The sequence below is a fragment of the Nyctibius grandis genome, chromosome 8 (genome assembly GCF_013368605.1).
Source record: "Nyctibius grandis isolate bNycGra1 chromosome 8, bNycGra1.pri, whole genome shotgun sequence".
NCBI classification, from domain to species: Eukaryota; Metazoa; Chordata; class Aves; order Nyctibiiformes; family Nyctibiidae; genus Nyctibius; species Nyctibius grandis.
In genome coordinates, this window is record NC_090665.1 from 11,376,179 (window position 1) to 11,402,858 (window position 26,680).

General features: G+C 55.4%; 2 protein-coding genes across 9 annotated transcripts in view; one reads left to right on the top strand and one right to left on the bottom strand.

Moving 5' to 3' along the window:
* RPL35A (ribosomal protein L35a) overlaps positions 1-13,741 on the bottom strand; it is a 130,757-nt gene extending 117,016 nt beyond the window's left edge. The window contains exon 1 of the mRNA XM_068405705.1: positions 13,738-13,741. The gene's annotated coding sequence lies outside the window, so the exon portion shown is untranslated. The remainder of the gene's footprint in view (positions 1-13,737) is intronic.
* The window catches only part of RUBCN (rubicon autophagy regulator), a 32,687-nt gene extending 6,093 nt beyond the window's left edge, over positions 1-26,594 (top strand). For 2 of the 8 annotated variants that reach the window (XM_068405700.1, XM_068405694.1), the window contains exons 2-22: positions 5,151-5,304; positions 7,903-7,986; positions 8,943-9,102; positions 9,279-9,385; positions 9,931-10,071; positions 10,290-10,446; positions 10,684-11,229; positions 13,735-13,830; positions 13,996-14,111; positions 14,601-14,802; positions 15,174-15,275; positions 16,065-16,139; positions 18,852-18,912; positions 19,927-20,059; positions 20,379-20,524; positions 20,887-20,951; positions 21,543-21,781; positions 22,184-22,245; positions 22,445-22,598; positions 22,993-23,086; positions 23,996-26,594. In XM_068405700.1, coding sequence (XP_068261801.1) covers positions 5,266-5,304; positions 7,903-7,986; positions 8,943-9,102; positions 9,279-9,385; positions 9,931-10,071; positions 10,290-10,446; positions 10,684-11,229; positions 13,735-13,830; positions 13,996-14,111; positions 14,601-14,802; positions 15,174-15,275; positions 16,065-16,139; positions 18,852-18,912; positions 19,927-20,059; positions 20,379-20,524; positions 20,887-20,951; positions 21,543-21,781; positions 22,184-22,245; positions 22,445-22,598; positions 22,993-23,086; positions 23,996-24,159 — 2,943 coding nt within the window. In that variant the 5' untranslated portion in view covers positions 5,151-5,265 and the 3' untranslated portion in view covers positions 24,160-26,594. Of the gene's footprint in view, positions 1-728; positions 790-1,447; positions 1,712-4,552; positions 4,661-5,150; positions 5,305-7,902; positions 7,987-8,942; positions 9,103-9,278; positions 9,386-9,930; positions 10,072-10,289; positions 10,447-10,683; positions 11,230-13,734; positions 13,831-13,995; positions 14,112-14,600; positions 14,803-15,173; positions 15,276-16,064; positions 16,140-18,851; positions 18,913-19,926; positions 20,060-20,378; positions 20,525-20,886; positions 20,952-21,542; positions 21,782-22,183; positions 22,246-22,444; positions 22,599-22,992; positions 23,087-23,995 lie in introns of those variants that run through there. The other 6 variants (XM_068405696.1, XM_068405697.1, XM_068405699.1 and 3 more) reach the window with 6 other exon arrangements.
* Positions 26,595-26,680: the final 86 nt, after the last annotated feature.

Genomic DNA, 26,680 nt, shown 5'->3' on the forward strand with positions numbered 1-26,680 from the left:
TTCAGCCTATGCTTTGTGCTTCGGTGTTGCCCTGGTGCTCACGAGCGCAGGGTGGATGTCGGATGGAAATGGGAGTGTTGGCTGGGGAGGAGGGAGCAGCTGAAACTGGATATGGGAGATTCCTTATCTGAGGGGCTCGGCTGGCCGCTCTGTTCCTGCCAGCAATATCAGCCGGGAAAATGCTACCGGTGCTTTTAAAGCTATAGTGCAGGTTTGGGGTGCCTTTTGATTTGCATGGTTCAAGCTGTTCTCTCTCTTTAGCTAACGTTTCAGATCCAGCAGGTTCTGAAGGGTAATAGGAATTGACTGCATTCACTTCTTTTTCTTTCCAGAATCATCTTTGTGCATTTTCTTGCCTTTGCAAGTGCAGCTCCTGCACTACCAGACTCTACCGTTGTGTGACTAATAGGGCTGACATGGTGCCACCCCCAGCACTCCCCCGGGAATGAGGAGGGCACCGTCCCCTCCGGTGCTGGCACACGAGGGAGGCTGTTTGTTCTCCTGGCTGTCACTGGTGCGCTGGGGAGGATCCTGGCATGGGCCTTGCACAGCCTCGTTGTCCTTTGTGCAAATGGTTTAGCGTTTTAATTCCCAGTGAGGTGCCATTTCACTATAGATTGTGGCTGTGACTGATAGCGATAGGATAGAGGTCACTGGATCCATCTTCCAGGGCATCACGGGAAGCACGGGAGCAAAAGTTATTTTGCTGAAGTCCATCCTTCTTCCAGGGCGGGAGAGGAAAACGAGGATCTCGTGCTGCCTTTTGCTGTCTCTCCTCTGAAGCACCAGGTCTGAACTGCATGGGGGAGCAGGGGCTGTAACGCTGACGTCCATCGAGGCACGGCAGGGAGGATAGTGCTGTCCTGCTGCGCTCTCCGTGCCTCGGAGCGATGGGCGGGTGGTGTGGAATGTGTGCTGGGAGCGATGGAGGAAGGTGAGCGACTGGGCCTGGGGAGGTGGGCTGCCGTGGGGTCTGGTCTGCCTGTCACTGCCTCTGCTTGTCGCAGGCAGGTCCTGTGCAGCTCGAAGCCCGACAGAAGGTATACTGGGTCCACAGGTTGTGGTCATCTGCTTGTGGGAGGCTTTGCCAGGACGAGCCCACAAAACTTATTTACCGTGCTGGGGGGAAGGCTATAAACCACCTTTAATCCCTATTTTCTTCCCTTGTGCAGAGCAAGGTTGCCCCGGCGAGCAGCAGGTCTGGGCTGCGTTTGCTGGGGGAGCCTTTTGTGGCGGTGCCCCCCGGGCTTAGTACAGGTCCAGCCTTTTAGTACCGGCTCACGCAGCCCTGCATTTCGGTTTCCCAGCCAGCCTGCTTGGCTCTCCCCGCCTGGACGCTGCAGGGCTGACCTGCTGGGCTGGCAGAGCTCTGCTGGCTTCCTCTGCCTCGTCAGCCGCTCCCTGTGGCTGCAGAGGGATTGCAGAAGCCAGCCGTTCTTTTAATCCTATTTCCCAGCAGTGCCGAGCCTGCTGGAGGAGCGGGCGCGGGAGCCCAGGGAAGGGGCTGCTGGTTGTCTGGGAGACCCGGGGACGGCGAGGCAGGAGCAGGCTGTGTGCGGCGGCGAGTTACACGGCCCCTTCGGGATCTGCAGGAGGAACAGACAGCCGGCACAGGAGTGTCCTTGGAGATCTGGCAGAAGTCCCTCCATGACCTCGGCATCCTCAGCCCAACCTCTTTAGCATGCTGAGAAGGATCGAGAGACTCCTCCAGGTAGAGGACAGGGTTCAAGCGGCCACTTCTAGATGCCTCCTGCAGAGCACAAGGAGACACACAGCAGATTGTTTGCAGGAAATATGAGCTCCATTTATACTTTTTTTTTTTGAATACTAGCTACCTGTGTGATTCTGTTTTGGAAAGTAACTAGGGTTTGGTTTTATTTTAAATGAAGAAGGTCACCTGAGTCAGCAGCATGGCTCCCTGCCTCTGCTGTGAGTCACTTTTGCTGGCTTGGACCAAGAGAAGGCATGGAGGGGCTGAGAAAGTCTTGGGTGAGCAAGAAGCATTGCCCTGTCGTCATCATCAGCAGTGGCATCAAGAAATTTCTTGTTCCAAGACTGGATTCTGTCTTTTATTGCTGCAGTGCAAAAGCTTCAGCTATATTTGGAACAGTTCCTGACCATGGGTTGATGTCCCTGTACCTGGAGATAGAGTTTATGGTGGTAAAGGAAGGAGACCCAGCACCCAGGCTGAGTTTATGGAGCTGGTGGTTAAAATTGGAGGCTGAATCAGAACTGGAGGTCATTTTTAAGGAAGGAGAGGGATGCGTCTGAGGTCTCACTGGTGATCCACCAGCGATGGCCCCTGCAGACACCCTCGGCCCTTCTGGCTGCGGGACCAGGCTCTGCTAGAGCAGGAGAGGAGAAGCACGCGTGGTTCTTGCAGGGGAAGCCTCACTTGTGTACTGTGACCTCTCTGGGGTGTGTTGCTCACTTTGCCCTTCCTGTAAGTCAGGGTGTTTTCATGATGGGGTTCGAATTGGCCTTGCCCTGTCTCAGGCCTTCTTTAGCACTAGCAAAGGAGAATTCTCTTTATTCAGGAAAACCCAAGCAGATTTCTCTCCAAACACCTGCTGAAATGGGGAACTTGAGGGCAGCTGGGACTCAGGCTTTCTCCATCCCTCCTGGCAGCCCAGGCTCTGTCAATGGGAAGGGAGCAAACCCTGCTGCTAATTCAGGGTTAATCCACGAGTCCAGTTCAAGCTGAAATGTTGAACAGCACAGACAGCTGTGCTGTCTCTCGACTTCCCTGCCACCTGCAACCCAAGTACATGGGTCTTCGTTTCTTCAACCGTGTGTCACTGTGTGCTTTTCATCATGCATCATGTTCCAGCCCAGACACAGCTGCGTTTTGGATGTCAGCAGGGTCCTTACATCCAACTTGTGAACTGCTTTGGGCCCACAACTCCCCTGGGATCCTCACTGTCTTACTGGGGTTTAATTCTCTTTTGGTAGCTTCTGCATCACCTCTGCAAAGGTGCTTTCATTGTGCTGCTTGTTCCCTGTGTGCTTCTGAGTTCAATGTTTTAACATTTTGAGGTTATTTTGTTTGAGGGTTACTTAAGCTGTGACTCCATTCTGTTGGATCCTGGTTTCCTGCCTCCGGGGAGATGCGCAGCTCCTCCTTTAATGAGGCAGGTTGTTCGGTAAGGCACGACTCTGCGTGTCCTACCCCCACATCCTTGTGCGCATTGCCTGCTTTTTATAGCATGAAATAACATGGGAGGGAGTTTCCCTGACTCACTGACTTGGAAGATCAGCAGCGTGGCTGAGCTTTCACTTGCATTTCCTAACTCTGAGTGTTAGAAATACCTTGGGGAGGAGCTGGTGAACTTTTGAGCTCAGTGGCTGCAGATGCTCTTTGACTGGGGACCGGCGATGCCGCCCAGAGTGGCATCACCTGTCCCTGGTCAAAGAGTATCTGCATCCCTCAGGGCAGGGATGGGAAAAGCCCATAAGTTCAGGGGAATGGCTGGATCGGTTTTCTGTGTCTCCCCAAGTCAGATCACCTTCAGGAAGCTGCTTTTGCTTTATATCCATGCTTTCTTCTTCAGTCTGTCCTGAGATAAAGCCTTGACCATGCGTGTTAGTCTAAGTACATCATAAACACATACGTACTTCTTTGTGCATTGCAGCTCTGGTTTAGAGCTCCTGTGCTGTCAGGGTGACAGGCTTTGCTTTGCTGATGGAATGGGTTGGCTTCTGTGTGGTTTAAGCTTCAGTGAGCCTTGAAAGTGGTGAGGTTTCCCTGGGGAGACCTCATGAAGGCGGTGGTTGGGGAGCTGGAAGTAGAGCCAGTATTTGATGATCTGCTTGTTCACTTAATCAGTTTGGCAACAGCAAACAAGTTTCGAAAAGAGAATATTGGCAAGAAAAGCTTGTTTTTAAGTATCAGGATTATGTTACTTTTTAGTGTCCTTCTCTGTGCAGCAGGAGGTGTGCAGCTCACACTTTCATTCACAAGGGATGAAAATGAGAGCAGTTTTAAATAATGTTGTTTATTTTAAATTTGTTTTCATTTTTTTTGTTTGCTTTGGAAATCCGACTTGTTCTGGGCAGTGAGAGGAATTAACAGCTGAAGCCCTGGCTTGTTTCTTGCCAGTTGAAAGGTTGGACTTTGATTCCAAACTGTTACCCCCAGTGCTTTTGTTAACAAACCCTGCAGGTGCACGTTGTTTTGGCATTTACACCCCCAAATATACCTTGCAACATTCCTGTTGCTTCCGAGAGAGTGGCTTCTGTCTGAATACATGTTTCTGATAGCTGCTGTTCCTCTGGCAACACTGTCAAGCAGCTTGAGTGGGGACCTCAGTCATCCAAAGCTTCCTTCCCCAAAGTTGCTTTTGCATAGGCAAATGATGTTACCTCTCTGCGCCATTGCTCCCGCTTTATGGCAGATAATGGTGACTTCTTGCTGTATGCAGGGCAGCCGAGGGGGTTGGTATTGGTAAGAAATGCTGTGCAAGCTCTAGAGTACACCTGCAGTCTGCAGTTTGCTAACCTCTGTCCAGAACATGATGAATGCTTTTGCAAGAAAGTCAACTTGTGCCTACAGCAGCTTGGGGTCCGGAGAGCAGCTGTACGGAGGGAGATGCAGATGAGGAGCTGCGGAACTCGGAGTGGAGCACCTCTGCGTCCTGGCAGTGCTGGAGTGCTCAACGCGGTGCGTGTTGCTCGGGGAGTGCTGCTCTCTGTAAATGCAGATGGTGTCTGTTAGATGTGGTGGACATCGTGCCGTTGCCTTACAGCTGCTGTACTCCTGACGTGCTGCTGCGCTGAACGGTCTCTGATGCAGGGTGTGGGTGAAGCAAGCAAGAGGCTGGCTGGAAAGGTGTCCTCCAGCTCTGTTGGCCTGTACTAAGCAAGTGGTGTATTGCAGGAGCCATCAGTCTTTGTTCTGGCTGTCTCCTGAGACCACGTCTGTGGTGGCTGTCAGTCATCACAGGCATTGTTATGATAGGGCCTCTTGTCCACAAACCATGCATAGGAGACTAGAGGAAGGTGTAAAGTCCTTTAGTTCACCTTTGCTAGCTTCTGGACCACTGAAGGTTTCAGCCTGACCCGAGTCTACTTGAAGAGAGTGTGATACCGTGGTCCTGTTGTGAAGCTCCTCTTGCTGTGTATCTGATGCAACTTGCTGTGTTCCTCTCCAGGAAGGATCATTGGAAGCTGCTAGGCAACCTGAAGACCACAGTGGAAGGTTTGGTGTCCACCAGCAACCCGAATGTCTGGTCCAAGTATGGCGGCTTGGAACGGCTCTGCAGAGACATGCACAGCATCCTCTACCATGGGCTCATCCACGACAAGGTAGGGCTCTGTCCGGCCAGCACTGCTGTCTGTCTGTAGCTGCTTTGGTGCCTGTCCCGAGCAGCTGGGACGGTCCTGTCTGCTGCAGCTTGCTTCAGTGCTTGTAGCACGGAGCAGGTACAACGCTTGTAGCAGTGTGAGAAATGATTGAAGCAGGGACTGAGCTTGCCTGGCGAGCGCTGTGGTTGTCAGAGGGACCTGGGCACGTGTTCTTTCTATCTCATCCACCTTCGATGTGTTTTTTCTAAGTACCTGTGCCACTCGCGCTGAGGCCAGCCCCTCTCTTCTTTCTTCCTGCTGGAGCCAAGCGATAAAGCTGCATTTACAATGAGTCAGCCCTGTATCGTGTGCGCTTGGACAACTCCCCAGTGAGGTCTGGCAAGAGAAACCTCGCATCTTTACTGTTTCTGGTTAGCTGTGTTAGTAACAGGAGCTGGCAGCCAAACCCATGCTCTGCGTGGATGGGATCTCTTTCCAGACTCTCATCATACCTTGCAGTTGCTCATCCAGCTGTTCCCCCTTCCATGATTACCTGGAAGAATTTCTCTTTCCCACTTGTGTGCAGAGGCCTGAAGATCTCCCCTTCAGCTTGTAATTATTGGCATAATTAATTTAAAATGGAAAGTTGAAGCAAGTCTGCAGGGTGTGCCTGAGGGCAGGCTTCCCATCGATGGCTCTGCCACCCAGAGAGCGAGGCAGAGGAGCCCAAGGCAGCTTGCACGGGCCAGCTGGGATCCAGGAGCAGGAAAACCACACGTATGCAATGCTGCACCCGAGCTAATAAGCCTCCAGGAAGAGCCAGGCTGGCAGCTCATCCCAGCAGGGTGCTTTGCTCCCTGTATTTATTAAGTTTGCTGTCAGCACTCGTTGCGGTGCTGCTCTGTTCCCGTTAGTCCCCAGTGGCGTGGACGAGGGACCTTCTTTGAGAGATCTGCTGAGAGAGAAGCCACCTTTGACACGTGAGGAGTGCAGTGCTCCCTTCAGATAAACGTGCTATTAATAGGCTTCAGGAAGAGAGATTGACATGATTTATGCTCATCTGTCTATTAGTAACAGTTCGTGCCAGACCTGCAAAGCAGGACAGTGTGTTGCCTTCCTCGATGCTTTTACTGTGGGAAAAGGCAGCTCTTTTAGCTAGAATTGTCTCCCCTGCTTAGGCACGTGTGACATGGGTCAAGCTAGAATAGCTGCAAAGGGAGGCCTGTAAAAATACAGTGTCCTAACAGAAGTTTTCTCATGGTCACTTGCGCAAAGCGCTTCCTTTTACTTATTATTTTCTCATCAACTTTTTTCCTATAACTGGGAATAAATAAAAAAAGGTGAAAAAATCCATACACACACATGAAGAGAACTAGAGTAAGAGGTTTTTAAACTTTTGAGTGAATTTTATTTATTTGTCCAGAAAACCCCAATTCAGTCTAGAGGACTAAAATTGCCATGTTAGTTCTCTAGTCTTAAAAAAAACAAATCAACCCTCCCAAACAAATAAAGCACAGACCAGAAGCCATTCCTCTGACACTTGTGAAAGAGGAAATAGAGACGGAAGAAAAAAAAATCAGCCTTTTGGTGAAGAGAGACATTTTGGGGCTGTGTTTACAGCCGATAGGGTGGTGAGGAAAACAGCAACTCTGCTGCAGTTCCTCTTTAATGGGAAGAATAACTAAGAACAAAATAACTCATTGTCTGAATAAAGCTGAGGCAGACAGCAGCAAAGAGCTGATAGAAATGCAGTGCCAAATTTCTTACCTGGGGTGCTGAGCCGTGCTGGTGTCCTCGGTGGTGGCTTGCATCAGAAGACAGCAATGGTTGCTGGTTTTACTGGGATGTGTTTCCATGTTGCCCTTCGTGTCCCCTCGCTGAGGTCTGACTCTCTGCGGTGCTGAGGCGTCAGGGCTCCCTTCCAGGTCCCGCTCCAGCAGGAAAGGGAACGGTGATGTGGGAACGTGGCCAACCTTGAACTTGGCAGACCTTCAAAGGACCAGGGGTGCATATGTGACGCTGCCATGCATGGAGTGATTGGGGGGACTCGGGCAGAGCTGAGCCCCCAAACACGCTTTTCCATAGGTGCAGGTGGCACCTGAGGTCTGTTCCCGTCTCCTGTCTGCCTGCCCTTGCCTCCCTGGCAGCAGAGGTGCTGGCCCTGCTCTACCACGCACTGATGAGCTGCAGTTGATCTTTGGGATCCTTATTGCATTGCAGCAGGTGTGTGAGCGCTTCAGTGCCACATCCCATCCCTATCCCAAGACCTCTGTGTCTCCATGGTATGATGGACTGGGATCTTACCTGATGGAAGAAGAGAAGCTCGTGGGATCTGTTGTCTGGTCACCTGTGGGCTGACCACAACTGAGAGGTCACTGTGGGAGGGGCAGGAGACAACTTATCTACATCCCACCAGTATTTGACTTGATCCCTTGGTCTACAAAACTGTGTTATACGCTTGGGTTGTGTTTCCTCTGTAAAGCAGTTTGTCTGCCTGTTTTCTGACCCATCTTGCTAGGTTTAGGGGCTGTCCTCTCCTGGTAGCAAGGGGCTAAGAGGGGATGTTGTCGTTTAACTGGGACTTGGGTGGTGGTATCTAACTGCGCCTGTCCTGGGCAGGTGTGCTGCAGACAGAAGGATTACTGGCAGTTTGTGAAGGACATTCGCTGGCTGAGTCCCGGCTCTGCTTATCACCTGGAGAAGGTGGGTGCTGGTGGGGTGGCCTTGTGTGCCCAGCGGGGAGGGGAGAGGGCAGCTGGGCTGCGAGCCTCACCGGTGGGATAGCGGCACCTTGGCTGTCAGCCTGCTGTGGGTAAAGCGGCTCCGCGGCTTGGGGAGGCTGAAGCAGCCGTGTGTTTGTGTACAAGCCACGTCCCGGGAACTCGGCGTGGCTTGGGCTGAGACAATCAGCTGCTTATTTCTCCCAGACCAGTCTCCAGCTCGGCTCGGCTGGGTGCAGCGGGCATCACCAAGGGAACCGGCACAAGCAGCGCTTGTGTGTGCTCAGGGGTGATTCATGCGTCTGTGCAAATTTCTGAAGGTCTGGGCTGTCCCGTTTCTGGGTTGTGCCTTCACCATGTATTTGATTCTCCTGTTCCTGGCTTGTGCCCACTGCTGGCATACGGGGATGCTCCTGGTCCTTGGCTGCCCCATGCTGACATCCGTGGTCCCTGCCATGGCTGGCTGCAAGGGGCTGACCACTGGTGCACCCTATGTCCAGCCTGCTGCTGGGGGGAAGTGGGGTGTGACTCCAGCCCAGCTCTTCAAGCTGCAGCAGCTCAGGTGTTGCTGTAACCTTCCCCAGTTAATGTGTCAGCAAGAACGTGACTGTCATCACCAGGGACGGGTTGGATTTGGGTCCGTGGGGTCCCTCCGGGTCAGGGGCAAGACACACGGGTGTGAGAACATGCAGAAGTTCACAGCGCCGGTGGCAGTCAGAGGACTTTGGTCGCTGGCTGCCCTTTGAAGTGTTGTTCCTCCTTGGTGCTTTTGTCTCTGTGGTGGCTGGGGAGCTGCTGGGACGTGTCCTCCTTCCTGCTGACGGTGACGAGCACTGGAAAGCTGCCTTTATCAGGGGGACCAAAGCCGTGCGTTGGAGCAACCCCTGCTCCCCTGCTTGCCTCTGCATGCCTTAACCTGTGCCTGGCATCCCTTTCCAGTTCATCAGCCTGCAGGAGAGCGGCCAGCCTGACCCAGAGGGCCCGAGGGACCAGGCCATCGCGCAGCTGTGGCTGCAGCACAGCCTGCAGTGCCACTGCCTGTCGGCGCAGCTGAAGCCGCTCCTGCAGAACCGGCAGTACATCAGGAAATTCTACGCAGGTAAAGAGAAACGGGCCTTTTCCTTCTTACTGGGAAAATACCTAGCTGGTGGCGCTTCCAAGCCACGTGGGAGTGGGGGAGGATGGCAGAAAAGGTGGTTTGTGTGCCAGCAACCGGCGCTGTCAAACCATGGAGGTGAGAGGGCCCCCCCCCGAGCAGCAGTTTTCTCTCCCCAGACACTGCCTTCCTGCTCAGTGACGCCCACGTCACGGCCATGCTGCAGTGCCTGGAGGCTGTCGAGCAGAACAACCCCAGGCTTCTGGCTCAGATCGACACCTCCATGGTGAGTTGAGGTCCCGGCTTTTACATCTGGCTCTTCCCAGATGCCGGCTGGCTGCAGCTGCTCGTGCGAGATCTCATTCAGGACATGCAGAGCCTTTGGATGAGGGGGTGGACTTGGAAGTAGCAAAAGAAGCTCCAAAAGAGGAGAGTGATGAACTGGTCCCCACGCTGCCTGCACGAGCCTGGCAGGGGTCGGGGTGGGGGAGATGGCTGTGTGGAGCCTGTAGTGGGGCACCTTGGTTCTGGCTGGCATTGGGGATTTGAGTATGAGGACCTGAGGACCAGTTCCTTGTAAGAGACACCTCTAAAGCCCTCTCCAACAGTCCCAGTCCTCAGGGCCAGCAGGCAGAGCTGCCGGGTTGTGAGGGACAGCGACTCTCAGAAGGGACGGGCAGCACCCCAGGACACTTGGGTGCCCAATCCTGCTGGTGATGCCAGTGGCCCCCTCCCCATAGCAGGGGAACAGTGACAGCTTTCTTCGCACAGAGCTTCCCCAGAGGAAGGCAATTAATGAGCCTTCATTAAATGGGGGCTGTGTTCTTCCAGCTGGCTGGCACGTCACTGCCATCTCTGTGCGCATCGGGTCCTTCTGCTGGGCCAAGAGAGATGTGTGACCGCGATGCTGAAGGACACGAGGGCCATCTGCCTGGGGCGCTGGGCTGCCTGGATCATCTCACTGAGAGCCTGGTAATTTCCCGACGGGAGCCTGCCGCGTGTCTGTGAACAAAGAGCCGCTTCCCTTCTGCACCGCGGCATCTTTCCCTCCCCACCCTCCTGCCCCCAGGGCTGCCACATCCTTTGCTGGCTGGTGACCTGGCGCTCGCAGGTTGATTCCTTTCTGTTGCTGCTCCTTTGACGTGTAACCTCGTAAATGCTGATTTATTAATGCTGCCACCTCTCTTCAGCTTACCAGGAAGAGTGACGATCCGCCTCCAGTGACCAAGAGTCAGAGCCTGACTGCCCTCCCCGCATCCCCATGCGTCCCCGCTGCAGGTTGCATGCAGCAGCGCTGCTATGGGTCCTTCTCCAGCCTCTACCCTCCAGCCTCCTCTGGCCTCTCAGGTAACGAGGGTGGGCTGGGAAGCTCAGGATAGACCCAGAAAACACTTTGCCTTTTTTTTCTGCTCTTGGATTTGCTGTGGTGGATGGGTATGAGAAGATATCTGCCCGTGTTGGGAGGGAGATCCCTGGCTTTTGCCCATGGTGGGTGGGCATGATGGTGTGAAGCCACAAGCTTATTGCCGTAGGGTGGTCTGCTTGTGCCAGGGTGTGTGACATCCTGCTCCTGCCTCTGTCCAGACAGGAGACCAGCAAGCTCTGTCAGCTCCAGCACCAGCCAGCCCCAGGAGTGCTGCCCGTCCACCCGGTCCTCCTCCTTCAGCGAGGGCAGGTCCCCTCTGGAGCAGCCCAGCTCTGTCACCCGCTTCCACGTCCCGTCACCCAAAGACCCCTTCTCTCCGGGCAGTGAGATGAGCTCCAGCACCACCAGCCAGAGCGAGGACACATGGACGGGGAGTCAGGATGATCCGCAGAGCGATGCTAATGATGGACCGGAGTACCTGGCCATAGGGAACTTGGGGCGCCGGGGCCGGGCGTGCAACAGCGCCAGCACCAACAGCAGCAAGAGCAGTAGCTCCAAACTCTTCTCCTCCAGCAGCTCCCAGAAGCTGGACTCGGTCTCATCCCTGGGGGAGCAGGGAGCAAGTGGAGGTGGAAGCAGGGGCCTGAGTTTGTTGCGCCGGTCCAGCTTCTCAGAGGGACAGTCCTCAGCTCCACAGGGCATCCTCAAGAAGAGCCATGTGCGCTCACACTCTGACACCAACGTGGCTTCGGGGAAGTTGCATGGTAATGGGATGACTTTTCTGGGATGGCTTTGGGGTGTGGTAGTCTCCAGTACTGGGAGGCTGATGCTGGCCGCCCCTTTGACTCCATGGATCAGGTCGGTGAGGGTGGGTGAGCGGTTGGGAAATTTGGTGTTTGTCCTTTCCTGCTCTGCACTGGAGTGATGGGCTGACATCTTGCTTCCCAGAATGCCCTGGGCCAGTCTGTTATTGATATTGGCCAAAAACTTCTACCAAAAACTTAGAAAATGGCAGCGGTGCCATGGCATTAGCCGTCCTGCTTCCCCACTGGTCTTGCCCGGCTGAGGCATGGGGCCGTGGCAGGGCACTGGGCTGGGGCTTGGGCTCATCCTACTGGTAAGATGTCATCCTACTAGTAACCTGCTGGGTCCTCCTGTGCTATTAAGTGGGTGAGTGCATGGTGGGGGGGAGTGGGATGTGAGGAGACAACGAGTTTGTGGGAGGCTGCCCCACTGATACTGCTTTCATGGAGAAGTGGAGGTCCTTGCTGAGTAGTAACCAGCCTCTCTCTGTTTTTTCTCCCTTAATGCTGCCCTCCTCCTCTGTCTGTCCAGGAGGCCTCAGGGATATCACCATTATAATAGAAGATCCAGTGGCAGGTTTGGGAGCCAGTATAATGGCCCTTCATTAGTGATCATTGCATTAAGTTCAGGATTTCCATCAAACCCATTATTGTCCATTTAGAAAACCAAAAAAATTCTTTCTTCCCTGTGTCCCAGCTGGTGCTTTGAAGGGTGGTCAGGTTTATGCATGTGACCTGACTGAAGATCCCAGCTTGGTTTTTGGGAGCAGTGAACCAGGCCCAGAAGGGTGCCCAGCTCCCCTGCGTGGCGTTAGGGAGCGCGGGCCACCGAGTCCCCGAGCTGCATGCCCTGCCCTTCCGTCCACCCCGCTGCCTCGGGAGCCAGGAGAGGTTTCGTCTCTCACCTAGTGAACAGGGGCTGGCAGCTAAGCAGGCATGGGCTTGAACATCCTGTTCTTCCTTTCATTTAGTGGATCTGTGGCACGGGGAGGTTTGATGTTGGCTGAGTTCAGCTGCGTCCCAGCCAGCTGTGCTTGCACCTACAGCCAGGACTCCCGCTTACTCTCCTGGGCAGGTTTCCCCCTGAGCGGAGGTGCTAGGGTGCTGCCATCCTTTTGCCCCAGACACAGAAGGAGTCAGCAGCTCAAAAAAAATGGTCTGTTCTCTTTTGCATCCATTGAACAGCGGCACTGGGTTTGTCCAGCTCACATCTGGGTGCTGAGGGCTCTGCGGCTGGGAAGGCTCTTCCTGGAGGTGGTGGGCATTCAGACAGACGTGTCCAGCCCTGTGTCCTGCTCCAGCAGAGGATGCCAGGCACTGCCTTGCTTTAGCCTTCAGCAGTAGGCTCTGTTGTACGTGGCATCCCCCAGGCTGGTGATTGTGAGATGGTTTCCATGGTGGTTTTCAGCAGGGTTGAGGTGGCTGTGGGAGACACTGCCAGGCTACAGCGATTACCTGTGAGAGCCTCCCACCCCGATGGATCTCCTCTGTCATCCAGCCTGTGGGGTGGGTTGGTCCCAAGCCCCATCCTGGTGGCTGCTGCTTCATAGTCTTGGCAAGGAGATGCTGGTGTTGGTGGGCTCAGGAGCCTCCAGCCACATCAGGGTGATGGCATGAAGCTGGGAGCGATGAGGAGTAGGAGGTGGAGAGGACAGGGTTGCCCTTCTGTTGTGATGGGGATGTCAGCTGCTGCCTGCCCTATGTCCACACCCGTACACTCCAGTCAGGGTGCTTTCAGTCTCCTTGAGCAGTCCTCTGCCACCCAGCCACTCCATCCACTCCCTGGGGCCGTGGTTCTCTGTAGAGCACCAGCCGTTGTTGGTCCCTGGTCAGGTCAGCTCCTGGCAGTCCCTGCCAGCTCAGCCCGGCAAGGTGCTGCACCACAGTGCGTGCGTGGGGCAGAGCCCTGCCCACAGCCTGTGTAGGTCACCTTGAGAACTGCAGCCCAGGCTCCGGGGTTGTGTGCAGGGAACCCTGGCTTCTGCCTGAGCAAGAGCATGTCCTTCAGATGCCTCCTTCCACTGTTGTCCAAGTGTTTGCAGGGCTGGGAGCCCCACAGATCCCTCGGCTGCTCAGGTTTCCCCTTGTCTCGTGACTGCGCTATGGGATAACTCTTCCCTTGGAGATCCTGGCAGAGATGCTTGCTGGAGCCTGTTGTGTCCCCTGGCTCTGATAGGGCCTAAAGAGAGGAAGGCTCAGGACTCAACTGCTCCATGGATCTCATGAGCTTCTCTCCTTCTTCCTCCTCCTCCTCTCCTGCCTGAAACACCCCTCTAGCTTTGTCCCCTCCCCAGCTTGCCCTCAGCTGTGGCACAGAGCAGGCCAGCCAAGCAGAGGATGTCCCTCCTTGCTTCACATCCATTTGTACCTGCCTGTGTGATGTTGAGCCCCTTCCATTTCACCCCGTGCAATGGCTGGATTGCCTCCGGGACACTGATGTGTGCCTGGTGTCATCTTCCCTTCCAGAGTCCCACGGCGATCCGGGTTCAGGGCAAGGGCTGGTCTCTGCCTCCACCCAGAGCAGCGAACTGAGCACACCCAGCTCCTTCTACATGGAGTATGGTGAGTCCAGCCAGCCTCAGCAGGGACGCTCGCTCCTGGTCAGGCTTCTTCGTTGGCTGCAGTGGCCTCAGTTTCTGGCACCTGCTTGTGGGGTGTTGGTTGGGCTCGTTAGCGTGGGGAGAGCCACAGGTCCCTCCCTCATATGTTTGTCTCTTGCTTTTCTAGACTCCGGCCAGTACCTGAGCTCGGGGGAAGGAATGTTCAGAAGACCCTCAGAAGGGCAGTCCCTCATCAGCTACCTCTCTGAGCAGGACTTCGGCAGCTGTGCAGACCTGGAGAAGGTGAGGGAGGCGGCAGCAGCCTGTGTGCATTGGAGAACTTATCTCACTGCAGGTCCAGTGATAATTCCCTCTGTGGGGCAGACAATCCCATAGTATTTCCTGCTGTAGAGCTGTGCACAGAGCTTCAATCTTGAATTGCTCGGTGGTGTCTGGCAGCCAGGATCTGCCCATCCAGCATATGCACAGCAGATTTGCAACATGTGAGGGCTCCTCAGGGACGTGTGCTGACTCCGCAGAGTGGATGTGTTTGTTACACATCCTCTTTGTAGGATGCCCCTTGTGTTTTGTGAGTATTCTAGTACCCAAAAAGGCTGTAGTTTCTAGGTTCTCATAGAAGAGTCACATTTCATGAGGTTGGCAGGGAATAAGGTCTTTCTACCACCCTCCATGAGTAATAAGCACTTTCCTGTCACAGGTAGGGAACGTTTTACCAAGACTTCCTAGTTTCTCCGTGGTACCCCCTTGAAAGCTTTTGCTTTTGCCTCACAGGAGAATGCCCACTTCAGCATCTCGGAGTCCCTGATTGCTGCCATTGAGCTGATGAAATGCAACATGATGAGCCGGCAGCTGGAGGAGGAGGAGGAAGACAGTGACAAGGAGATTCAGGAGCTGAAACAAAAGATTCGCATTCGGCGCCAGCAAATCCGCACCAGGCACCTCTTCCCTGCCTGCCAGGAGATGGGCTCAGACAGTGGGTGATGTCTTTTGGGCTCATCAGCTGGTGGGATGTGGGTTTTCTGTCTGTTGCCTGTCCTTATAGCATCCTGCCTTCCTGCCCATTCATGGGAAACAATCATATGGCTACCAAGGTACTGCAGAGATTTGTGAAACTCTGCTGCTATTGAAGACCATAATGGGACTGATACTGTACATTGATCACACTTGTGCGCTGCTGCCGCTGAGTTATGGAATGTAATTTCATTTTGAACCCATAGTGTTTTCCATCCTTGACCTCCATCCCTCCCTGCCCTGGCCAGACATGGCTATCAGCTTCTCCCTTAGCTGTCAGTGACCCTTCAGACCACTTCTGTTGACGGCCTGGCTGTGTTGCATTTCTCCCAGGTCTTGTGGCGACAGACAGCGGGTCCCAGTTCAGCTCTCACGGCTCCATGCGGTTCTCTGACTCTGGCTCCGCGGAGGATGTGGAAGAGTATGAGATCCAAGGTAGGAAGGAATGGCTGCATTGGCTTCTTGTGTAGAGACAGACTTCTCCTGGGTGTGGTTGTGTTGAGGTCAGTCCTGCTGAAGAAGAGCATGTCCCTTTGGCCTTCAGGATGGCTTTTCCCAAACAAATGGCTGAATTCTGAGCATGAGCAGAGCAACCAGTTTCCCTCATATGGTGGCATGACTTTCCTTTGAAATCCTCTGTAACCCTTTCAGTGCCTCTGGCTGGCAGGTGGTTTCCATTTCATTGCCTGGTCCACAGAGCAGCTGTCACAGCTAAAGAGAGATGGGAGAGCTGCCATCCTGCTCTCCTCCTCCCCAGGCAGAAGAAGCCATAGCTCTAACCGCTTACCTCTTGGGTGGCAATGGTGGGCGCTGGTCACATCCTGACCTGTAATATCTGTAGTCTGCTTCTGGCAGCTTTGGTGGCTGAGCTTATTGCCCACAGGAGACCTGTCTGGGTCCCTGAGTGTCCCTTTCCTTCAGAGCCTTGTTCATCCTCCGAGGTGGATGACTTACTACTCAGCAGTTCCTCCATCTCACTGACTTGAAAAGAAGATGGAGCAGTCCAGTCTCCAGCTATAAACTCGTCTCATGACTTTTGACAGCAAAGCCCTCATTTCAGTCCCTGAGGGCTAGATTTTGGGCTCAGTTTTGAAGCCCACAGAGGGGTGTGTGAATTCAGTTCTGGGCTTCTCTCGTGTGAGTGCTGCTCTTGTGTTATGCCCTTTCTCTTTGGCCTGGCTGAAGCACTGAAGTCAACTGTTTTGTCATCACCGTGTCATACAGATGGTAACGATGGATCTAACCTGATTCAAATGTCCAAGAACGGCCTCTCAGTGTCAATGGCTTCCTTGTTCTCAGGTACCCCGCAGTGCTCCCCTGCAGCACGCGTGCGTGTGTGTGCAGTGTGTGTGTGTGTGTGCACGTGCACACTTCTCAGAAACCTCCCTGATTTGGGCACTGTGAACAGTATCACCCAGATGTCAGCAAGGAAAGCCGTGGCAGGATGGTATGGCAGGATGGAGCAGAGGAGGCAGAGGAGCTCTGCCATGGGCTCCATGCCCTGGGGTGTTTTGCCATGCAGTATTTTGGATATACCAAATGTGCCTGCTGTGGTGAAGACCTGTCTTGCCTGGGTAGGCCTTGGCAGGTCAATGGCACAGCTTTGTGGCACTGTAGCTGCTGAAGGCTGAGCCTGGGCTAGATGAGAGCAGAGTCCTCTACGATGTGGGACCAGGTCTGCATCCCAGGTGCCTTGGGGAGTGTTATCCTGCTTGGCTTGGCAGAGCTGGCTTGCCATAGCTGTGATCTGAACCATGGCCAGCCCTTCCCGTCGTGCTCAGACTTGACTTGGAGAAGAATCCTTCCAGAAAGAAGTCCTGGAGAGAGAAATAGTGAGAGCAGGCAGGGCACAGGCAGTTTGTTCACCCTGGAGGCCCTGGGCACTGGGATCACATGCAGCCAGGTCTTGCTTAGGGTTTTTATTGTCTATGGTACTACTAGGTAATCCTTCTGGTCTGCTGGCCACATTTAAGTAACCTTCATGTGCTCCCTGTTTGCTTTAGCAAGGGAACAGCCTATATGGGCTGCTGCTGATCTCCTGTCAGGGGTTTGGCACCAGAGCTGCTGGTGCTCAAAGCATCCCCATCAGCCCTGCTGTCCTGTATTTACAGCCCAGGGATTTAATCCGGGGGGGCTCATCCTGGCCTGAAGCCGGCATACGGGGGCTGGGTTGACATCCTTGGGTTTGGGGGCTATTCACGAGCCTCCTGGGGACTATCCCACCTGGTGAAAGCATTGGCAGCAGAGGCGTTTTGGGCAGCTAACTGGAAGCTTTTGGCGAGTGTCCGCAGTTAAGGCTGGGGGGGGAGCGGTGGCCAGATCCCAGTGCTAGCCCTTGCAGGAGCCTGGGGTTAGATTTTGGGTCCCTCTGCCATCCCTGAGACGATGCCAGTGCCTGAGCGTGCTGGCTCTGCCTCCCCGCAACGCTTGGCCCACACTGCGCTGCGTGTGCCCCGCTGTTCGCTCGTGTTCGTCGTAGTGTAGGACCGTGCGGCGCCTTCCTGCACAGAACTGAAGGCACCAGGGCACGGCAGGTGTGCCTGGCCCGTGCTGTATGTGGTCGGGAGGGTGCGTTTGCCTGAATTCCGTTTTCTGCAGCTAGAAGTCTGTTCGCATGATGTAGATATGCGGATTCCTTAGCATTAGGATCCTTTCCTGTGCCTGTTCTAGCAATGGATGTCAAACAAGGAGGGTCAAGCATCCATGCTGAACTCCATTAGCATGAGTCTGTGTATTTACAGGCAGGACTGGGACTTGCTGCCCTTGCTGCTAGGGCTGCCCTGCTCTTCCAAGGGGAGCTGACGGCTCGGGGGACGGCACTCTTTGCTCAGCTGGGCTGGTGCCTGGCCGAGATCAGGTGGGCTCTGTGTGGGTCTGCGTAGCCAGGCTGCTTGCAGTGGAGGAGCAGGGACCCCGAGCTGTGCCTCCCCTAGCCAGGCACTGGGCCACTGGGTCGGGGGAGCTGCAAGCCTGTGTTTGGGGCTGGTGTGGTCACTGCAGACCCCATTCCTAGAGCTCCCCAGAGGTACAAAACAGGAGACCTGCTGGGCTGAAGGTTGTGGCATTGGCCGCCCTTCTGTCCTGACCTGTAGTACTTTCCCCTTGCATGCCCTCCTTCCCTTTTCTGGGAGTCTGTCTGCAATGAAGCAGGGTTTCTGCCTGCTTCTGCCTGCCTTCTGCTGCTGGAAGAGTCTCTTGTCCCAGGGTCCTTCCACTGTTGAGATGAATTCCCTGTCAGGGTTTAACCTGCCAGAGTGAAAGAAAGATGAATGATGAAGGTATTGCTGGGTACTGCCTGGTACCCGAGCCTGGCACCGAGGAGGGATGTGGGGCAGCCCAGGGCTGTTTGGGAGCTGATGGAGGGGTGGAGGGAGCAGGACCCCAGTGTCCTACACCTTATCTTGGACTTCTCCCTCCTCAGGAGATGGGTGTGCAGCCTCTGCAGAAGGCTGGCCCCGTGGCTGCTGGCCCGCTCTCTGCATGGATGCTGATGTGTCCCTGGAGTGCTGGGCTTAGGCTGCCAGCCCTGGCTGTGCAGTTGCTGACAAGCTGTGGCACGGCCACTGTCTGATCTAACAGAGGCGGTCAACTAGAGAGAAAAGCCCTGCATCCCATTGCTAATCCCCTGCAGCATCTGCACTGCGTGTAGAGAGCTAGTAAACCTTCTTGCTAACCTTGCTGTCCTGCCCTCCTAGCTCCTGTGTGCGTACTGTTTCAGGCCATGTCACTGCTAGGACTTGGTGTGTGACCCGTACCAGCAGCCACTTGTCTTCCCCCAAACCCCAGGCTCACTGTTTTCACAGCATCCCACCACGTCCTTCCCTTGTAAGTCTGGCAGGTGACTGATTAGACTGCACCTCTCCTTGCTGCTCGGTGCCACTGGTAGAAGTTGATGCTGCAGTTCACGTGCTTTTGAACAGCTTGATGAGTTTTACAGCGAAGCTTTGGTTTGAAATGAGTGTATCCCCCTGCCCTGCCCCATCTGCTTCACCTTGTCTGTTTGTGATTCAGATGCAGACATCAAGAGGAACCCAGAGTCCAGCAGGAAGTCCTTTGTCTCCTCGGAGTCCATGTACGTCTTCGACTTGTGGCGAGACATCTTGGTACCAAGTTCCCCTTCCTGCCCAACTCTGCTCTTCCATGTGCATCAGCTGCTGTTTTGCACTGGAGCGGACATCCCTCCTTCCCTCCCTCCATCCCTTTACTTAGTGGTGGGGCACTGGGTCCTAGTCTTAAATTTGGGAAACAGCACCTGGGATGATCAGGACATTCACGACGTAGATGAGATATGGACTGGTGTCAGGAGAGATGCCCATACCTCCTAGTAAGTAAGAGGCTGCTGAGGAGAGGACCTGGCACAACCTGGAGCATGTGGACTGGCTGCTGGCTTGCTGCTGGCTCTGAGCCTCCCCTGCCTCCCCCTTCTCAGCTGGGATGGCCTGTTAGACTACGAGATGCTGCCACCTTCTCTGCAACCCTCGCTGCTGTGCTGTGACCCAGCGGTGGAACCGCTGGCATACAGCGATGCTCACAAACTCTCTGTGCAGTGCAGCGGCAGCTTAAACGTGAAGTGCTCGGTCCTTTCCTGGTACAGCCCTGGGGTGGAGAGGTGGCGGCTGTGGGCAGGTGAATCACAACCTGTTTGAAGCGCAGCTGCTGTGTTAATGCTCTGAAAGCAAAACCCCTTTGGGATGCAGGGACCCCTCTGCTTGTTGGGTGAGATACAAAGCTGTGTCCATGCTTGGCAGCTTCTTAGGTAGGTTTGCACTGGGAGAGCAGTTACTTCGGGCTTGTACAGACACTGGTTCTCACTTTGCAGCTTCCTCTGCAAACAGGCACAGGTTTCATTAGGTAAGATATGTTTTGCTGGCCTTTCTGAACAGTTGTGTCGTTAGCCAGCTTTGCTGGGGGCAGCTGCAAAACCAGAAATCAATCACGTATATCAATTTTAAGCCTGTGTAGCAGTGCAGAAATAAGGTACCAGAGTTGAAGGGAGCATTTTGGGGTTGAGCTGGGGCTGTCATCAGGGGTTGTGAGGAGGGCACAGCTGTGAGACCCGGTACTAACCACTGCCTTCGCTGTCTAGATCCCACTCCTTTCTCAATTCCAACTCGGCGGAGGCCGTGGCCATGGGCTTGCTGAAGCAGTTTGAGGGCATGCAGCTCCCAGCTGCCTCTGAACTGGAGTGGCTGGTCCCCGAGCACGACGCCCCACAGAAGGTAGGGGTATGAGTCCCCAGTGACCGATTGCATTTGATCGCTCTTCCCCGAACCCCTGGCTTCAGCCCACTACCCAGGGGCTTTGCTAGTCCTGTGATCCCTTTGTGGAGCTGGAAGAGGGGTTTTGTCTGGGCTCGTGAGATGTGTGCAGCTGAGCAGGGCTCTGCCACCGCAGCCTCCTACAGCAGAGTGCCCAGATCCCTGGGGACATCCCTTCTCCAGCCCCGAAACCTGCGGTTGCAGGTTTCCAGCCAGTCAGCCGCTGCATTGTCTTTGCGGTACCAGGCAGGGATCTGACCCTCTTACCTGCCTCTCCTAGCTCCTGCCCATCCCTGACTCTCTGCCCATCTCTCCTGACGATGGAGAACATGCCGACATCTACAAGCTGAGAATTCGGGTGCGCGGAAACCTGGAGTGGGCCCCACCACGACCGCAGATCATCTTCAATGTTCACCCAGCCCCAACGTAAGGACCTGTGTGGCTGAGGTCTCTCTGGGACCTAGCCTTTCCAACCCTTTTCCATCAACACCAAGGCTGATTGTCCTCTCCTTCCTGCTTGACTGCTGGGCCTTCCCTGCTCTGAGCCTGGTAAATCCATGGTAGTCACTACTGGCAGCTGGTGCTGTGAGATGGAGCCAGTGCCTGCAGTCGGTGGCTTTGGTGTGCACCAGGGCACAACAGGGCTTTTCCCCTTGGATTTGTTGTCCACACTTAAGTGGCAAAGCATGTGACCATCTCTGCCATCCAGACCTGTGCCAATGCCCGTCCTCTGGTGCCAGGTGCTGCCAGTGCTGGACTCATGCATGTTGTCTTCTGTCTCTGGGCAGGAGGAAGGTGGCCGTGGCCAAGCAGAATTACCGGTGTGCAGGCTGTGGCATCCGGACTGATCCTGGTGAGTGCTGGGACCCTGACCCATAGCTGGAGAGTGGGGAAGAACCTGTGAACAAGTGGGAAGACGCAGAGTAGGCGGGTGGCAGCAGAGCTCAACACAACACTGGGGAAATGGTACGCTGCCTTTGCCAGCTCTGCCTGCACATTGGTATGCACCACCCACAGAGGAGCCTCCTTCTCCAGAAGGTCATGGGGCTGGTGGAGTCAAAGAGCAGCCAGCCAGCCCTTCAGAGGGTGTTTCAGGTGTTGACGGTTCTAAGGCAAAGTCATCTGTTGGGGTCCTAAAGCTACCAGCAGGTTCTGCTATGGGTACAGCTGCAGACTTCTTTGACCAGCTGTCTTTTCTGAATGTGTAGGTAGATGTGGCTGCATGAGACTGGACTGTGGTCCCAAATGCCTTTGCAGTCAGCAGGGGTGCTTGCAGACCCCAGTGTTAAGCACTCTGGGGCTGGAGGAGGTACCGGCAAGGCAGACTACCTTGCTTGTTGGAAATGCTGAGCAACATTGGGAGTCCAGTATGTGGTTGGGCAGAGCCCGTGCCTCGGCTGACCTCCCTGTCGTCTGACCTCCCTGTCTGCCTGGGTTTGGCCAGATTACATCAAGCGGCTGCGGTACTGTGAGTACTTGGGGAAGTATTTCTGCCAGTGCTGCCACGAGAACGCCCAGACGGTCATCCCCAGCCGCATCCTGCGCAAGTGGGACTTCAGCAAGTACTACGTGAGCAACTTCTCCAAAGACCTGCTGAGCAAGATCTGGAGCGACCCGCTCTTCAATGTGCAGGATATCAATCCTGCCCTGTACCGGAAAGTGAAGTCCCTCAACCAAGTGTGGGTAAGACCCTTTCCATGCCTTCCTGAGTAGGGTTTGGGTGAGGTGGGTGGCTGCCAATTGTAAACCATATTCCAGGGAAGCTGGGGAGAAGCAGATATTTCAGGTTTTGAGGCTTAAGACCCCAGCACCATGAGGTTTCCATTCACATCTTGCTCTTTGTATGGTAATGTAGGAATTTCAGAGGGCATTTCTGCCTGGCATCCAGCTGTGCTTCGGTTTATCTCCTGGAGCACGTGAGGATGGTTGTGCTCGCTTTGCCCTGCGTGGTGCAAACACTTTGGTAGCAGGGGAGCAGCAGCTGAGGAGCAGTGGTCGTTTCACCAGCACAGGAAACGGGGCAGACCTGCTTGGCCAAGGACCGTGCTCTGTTTACTGATTCTTGTGTCCCCCCTTCCTCTCCAGCTGCTACGAATCCAGCTTTTCCACATGAAGAACATGTTTAAGACGTGCCGGCTAGCTAAAGAGTGAGTCCCGGCCTGTGAGATGAAGATGTTTTGCTGTCCTGAATCTGTCCCGTGGCAATTTGCACTGGGGATCTGTGCAGCCTGTGCAGTGAGCAGCGGGGGGAGAGGGGAGTGGAGGGAGAGAGAAAGCAGAAGCAGTGGAGAGGGAGGCCTTAGTGGAGTCGCTTTGCTCTGAGCTCTGGTTTCTTTGTCCTTGCAGCCTCCTAGACTCCTTCGATGCGGTGCCTGGCCACTTGACGGAGGATTTGCACCTCTACTCGCTGAGCGACCTCAGCGCCACGAAGAAAGGGGACCTGGTGCCTCGCCTGACGGAGCTCCTGAAGGCAGGCAGCCTGCACGTTGAGAAGTGCATGGTAAGGCCTCCTCGCCCGCCTCCTGCACAGCTCTGCTCCCTCGGGAGCACCCTTGGGAGCAGGCTTGGCTGCAAAGATAACCAATGGGGAGGCCTTTGATGGGCAGGGCAGCCACCAAATTAACTGATTCCATGCTAACTGCTCCTGCCTGCTCCACAGAGCTCCTACCCAGCACCTATGGGATGTGTGTTACCCCATTTCGGCTCTCCCCCACTCCTGACACGTTGATTCTGCCCTGCTGGGGCAAGAATTGCCCTGTGCTGGGGAAGGGCTGTCCCACGTGGTTAGAGCAGGGCACTGTGTCCCACTGACCTGCTCCGCTCTACCTCCTGCCCTGCTTGCCAGGGAGATGAGCAGCGTTTGACTGCTTTTTCCTCACCTTTTCTCCTTCCAGCTGTGCCAAGCCAAAGGCTTCATCTGCGAGTTCTGCCAGAATGAGAGCGACATCATCTTCCCCTTTGAGCTCAACAAGTGCAGGACATGTGAAGGTGAGATGCTGGGGAGAAACAGGGAGGGCACAGACCCTGGGGCCACCCTGGTCTGCCTCCAGTTTGAGTGGCATTTCTGCTAGCGAGAGGTACAGAGCCAGAGCCAGCCAGACCAGAGTGCCTCTGTGCATGGCCTGTGTCTCTGCACCGTGTTATCACAGCAGCAGATCAGCATTGTAACGGTGTTTGGCCGGAGCTGCTGGCACGGTGGAGCGGGTAGGTCCCTTCCTGACCACGCTGTGTGATCCTGCCCCGGCGGCAGCGGGCAGTCGGGTTGTGACTGCAGCGAGCGGGTAGCTGGGACCTCTGGCTTCCCTCCTGCTGTGGTTATGGGACAGGCTGCAGCCTGCATGCAGCTCCCCTACCCCTGCTTCAATGGGGATAGCTGTGTGGAGCTTGTAGAGCAGAGAGAGCCTGAAGGCTTTGTCTCCGTGCCCTTCCTGCCTGCCAGGAAATCCCTGGGCCCCTTCAGGAGTCATCCTCGATAATGCCCAGTACTAATGGCCAAGCAGAGCTTGGCCCTCCAGCTTGGGACCAACCTCTGAACCGGCTTGAAATGGCTCCTGACAGCATGCAAGCCTTGGTTTGGCAGGCGCAGTGCCAAAGAAAACTTGGGGCAGGGTCACTGTTTCCTTGGAGAATGAGGAAAGTTTGGGGAGGGACCTTGTGAGGAGCAGAAGACCTCCCACCTGTGCTCCCAAAGGGTTTGCAAGCTGGTGCAGGGACCCTGCAGCATGACTTCTTGCTGCTTCCGGAATGGTACTTGACCCCCGCTTCTGGTGCTTTTTCTGCCATGGCTTTGGTTTGAAATGTCCTCCTGGACAAGACTAGAGCATCCCTCCCCAGGGTGCAGAGTGTCAGGCAGTCTGTGTCAGCCTCCACCAGCTCTCACCATGTTCTCCCCTGCAGAGTGCAAAGCCTGCTACCACAAATCCTGCTTCAAATCCACCCACTGTCCCCGCTGCGAGCGGCTTCAAGCCCGGAGAGAGCTGCTGGCCAAGCAGAGCATGGAGTCCTACGTCTCGGACTACGAAGACGAGCTGGAGCAGCCGGAGGCGGTGGCAGCCACATGAGTGTGTTGCAGCGGAGGAGCAGATCATGGGTTTATTTACTTGTGTGGCCTTTGTCACCAGAGACTGAGCCACGTGGACTGGAGATGAGGAGGACTGGCAGGAGGCCTGGAGCACTGTCTTGAAGGGATCCGTTTTCCCCTGTGCAGTAGTGATGGGGTGGGGAAGGGGCATCTTCGATCGTCCGAGTGTGCTCCAGGTATCGCTCGTGCTCCCTGATGCCTTTGCTTGGGGAAAGGCGGCTGCTCCTGCCTGTCCCACGGGCAGAACAGGGGCCTGTTCTGAACAGTTGTTCATGCTGGACCGGGCAGGGCTGTGCTGCCAGCCCCCGTGCCCTGCTCCCGGGCAGGGTCCCCTAGGGGTCAGCACTTTCTGCTCATCAGCTGTGTACTAGGAAGCTCTGGCCACATCTGCTCCTTGGAGGGGGGAATCAGCTCTCCGAGTCCTCCGATCCCCTGTCCTGCTGCTGGGGGTCGTGTGCATGGACGGGGGGTGGGGGTTTGGGGTTGGTTGTACATTTGACAGCTCCCTTTCTCAGATCTGGCTTGGGACACTGGGAGAGCAGTTACTGTCCAGGATCAGAGCAGAGGAGGTGGCAGTGGTGAAAATGCCAGATTTCTGCCTCGCCTCTCTGTGCTGAGCTGCTTTCCCTGCCCTCTGCCCCTGGCGTTGCCCCTGGAGCAGCCGCACAAGGGGACTGATGCTGCCGGGTTTTTGGTGGAGGCAGGTCCCCGTGGCTGGAGGGTGCAGTAAGCGAGGCTTCCAACCCCATTTCCTCCTCATGCTGCCAATCTGTCCTCCCAGGGGCACATATACTCCTCTAAGGGTGACACGGGACCTCACTTTGGTAACACCAGGACCTGCCTTGCGTGCAGCTTGCTTCTGCCTGAGACCTGCTGGGATGCAGGTGAAGGCTCAGCCCTTCGGCTGCATCCCCCAACCTGTCTCGGTTTGTTCTTTTAGGTTGGGTTTCTGTTTTTTTAATCTGCTGGATTTGGTTTTATTTTTTTAATGTGGTTGGTTGTATTTTTAACTGTGTGTTCCCCCCCGGGAGGTGCTGCTTGAAATGCCTCTTTAGGGGACATGCGATCGGCTTGGGACTCACTGGTATAAAACCTCCAGGGCTGTCCTGCTCCTGGATCTTCACCCCTGGATGGGGCTGGCATTTGCCAGGTGTCCCCTCTCTCAGCAGACCTCCTGCTCCCCTTGGGAGAGGGGTCCCTGAGCCAGGCAAAGCCTCAAGCCTTCCTGGCCGTGGTGCAGCGGGGTGGCCAGGCAGCCTGCTTGCAATGGGGGGTGCACGGGGGAGTGGGATTTGGCACTGGGGTGCTGCAAAGGGTCGGTCCCTCGCTGATGCAGAGTTGCCTGCAACGACTGATGGCTCTGCGGGGTCGGACCTGGCGGTACAAGGTGAGCTCTGCGCTCTGGGGCTAGCGCTCAGTCGAGGAGGTGCCTCTGCATCACAGGGGGATGCTTTAGCCCGTGGCACGGGTGAGTGTCCCGCACCACCTTAGCATGGGTGGGATGTGGGGTGGCAGTGGGGTGTTTGGAAAGACAGTGTGGCCTGTGTATGTGCGAGAAGGGTGTTGAGGGATCGAGGAGCAATACACTGGCAGAAGGCATCTAGGGGCAATGGCTCTTGCAGCATGTGCCCTGGCTTGAGGCTGGGATGTGACCCCTCGTGCACTGTCCCTTGGGGGTGGCAGGGTTGAGTGGGACCGAGACTGGGACCAGGAGAGGTGGCTGCAGGAGTTGGTTGGGGAGGGTGGCTGCAAGCCTCGCTGCTGGGGGCCAGGCTGCTGCATGGCAGCATCTCCCCTGCCCTGCGGCAGCCTGACAAAGCCAGGTCTAGCCCTGGAAAGGGGGTTCAGCTCCCCGCTTGCTCCCCTGGGGTTTTTGCCTCCTTCTGTCTTGCTCCTGCTTGTTTTCCCTAGGGGAGCAGCTGCTCTCCTGCTCGCTCTCCATCTCTGCAAGCCCTGGGGCTGCCAGGTGCTGACCCACCTTGGTCATGCCCGTTCCCAGCCCCAAGCCGAGCCCTCCCGTTGCTGCCCGGAGCTGGCAGCCCCTTCCCTCCATCCACCCTGTTTTGTTTGAAGCACTTTAATGTCATGGGACAGCAGCTCAGAGGCTGCCTGCGTCCGTTTCTAGAAGCACTGAGGACATTTAGAGAAGAGGGAAGGGATTTTGGCTTATCTGTGGTTTCCCCCCTCCGCTGTGGACTGTGTCTGGAAGCAGCGGGACTTGCAGACCTGACGGAGGTCTCCAGGGCAGGGTAGTGCCCAGCACTGACCCTGCTGCCCAGCACTGACGACTACGAGTAACACTGGAACTGGCCAAGGGAGAGCGAGGGGCTGCCCCGGCCGTCAACTGGAGCCCTCCCCGCAGGACTATTGCACAGCGTAGCAACGAAAATGCCGTCCCTAATAAACTAATTTAATAAGGGGCCTGGTTGTGTTGTGGCATTGTTTCAGGTGGGGTAATGGTGTGTCCCTCCTTGGGGTCAGTGCTGCAAGGGGCCTGTGGG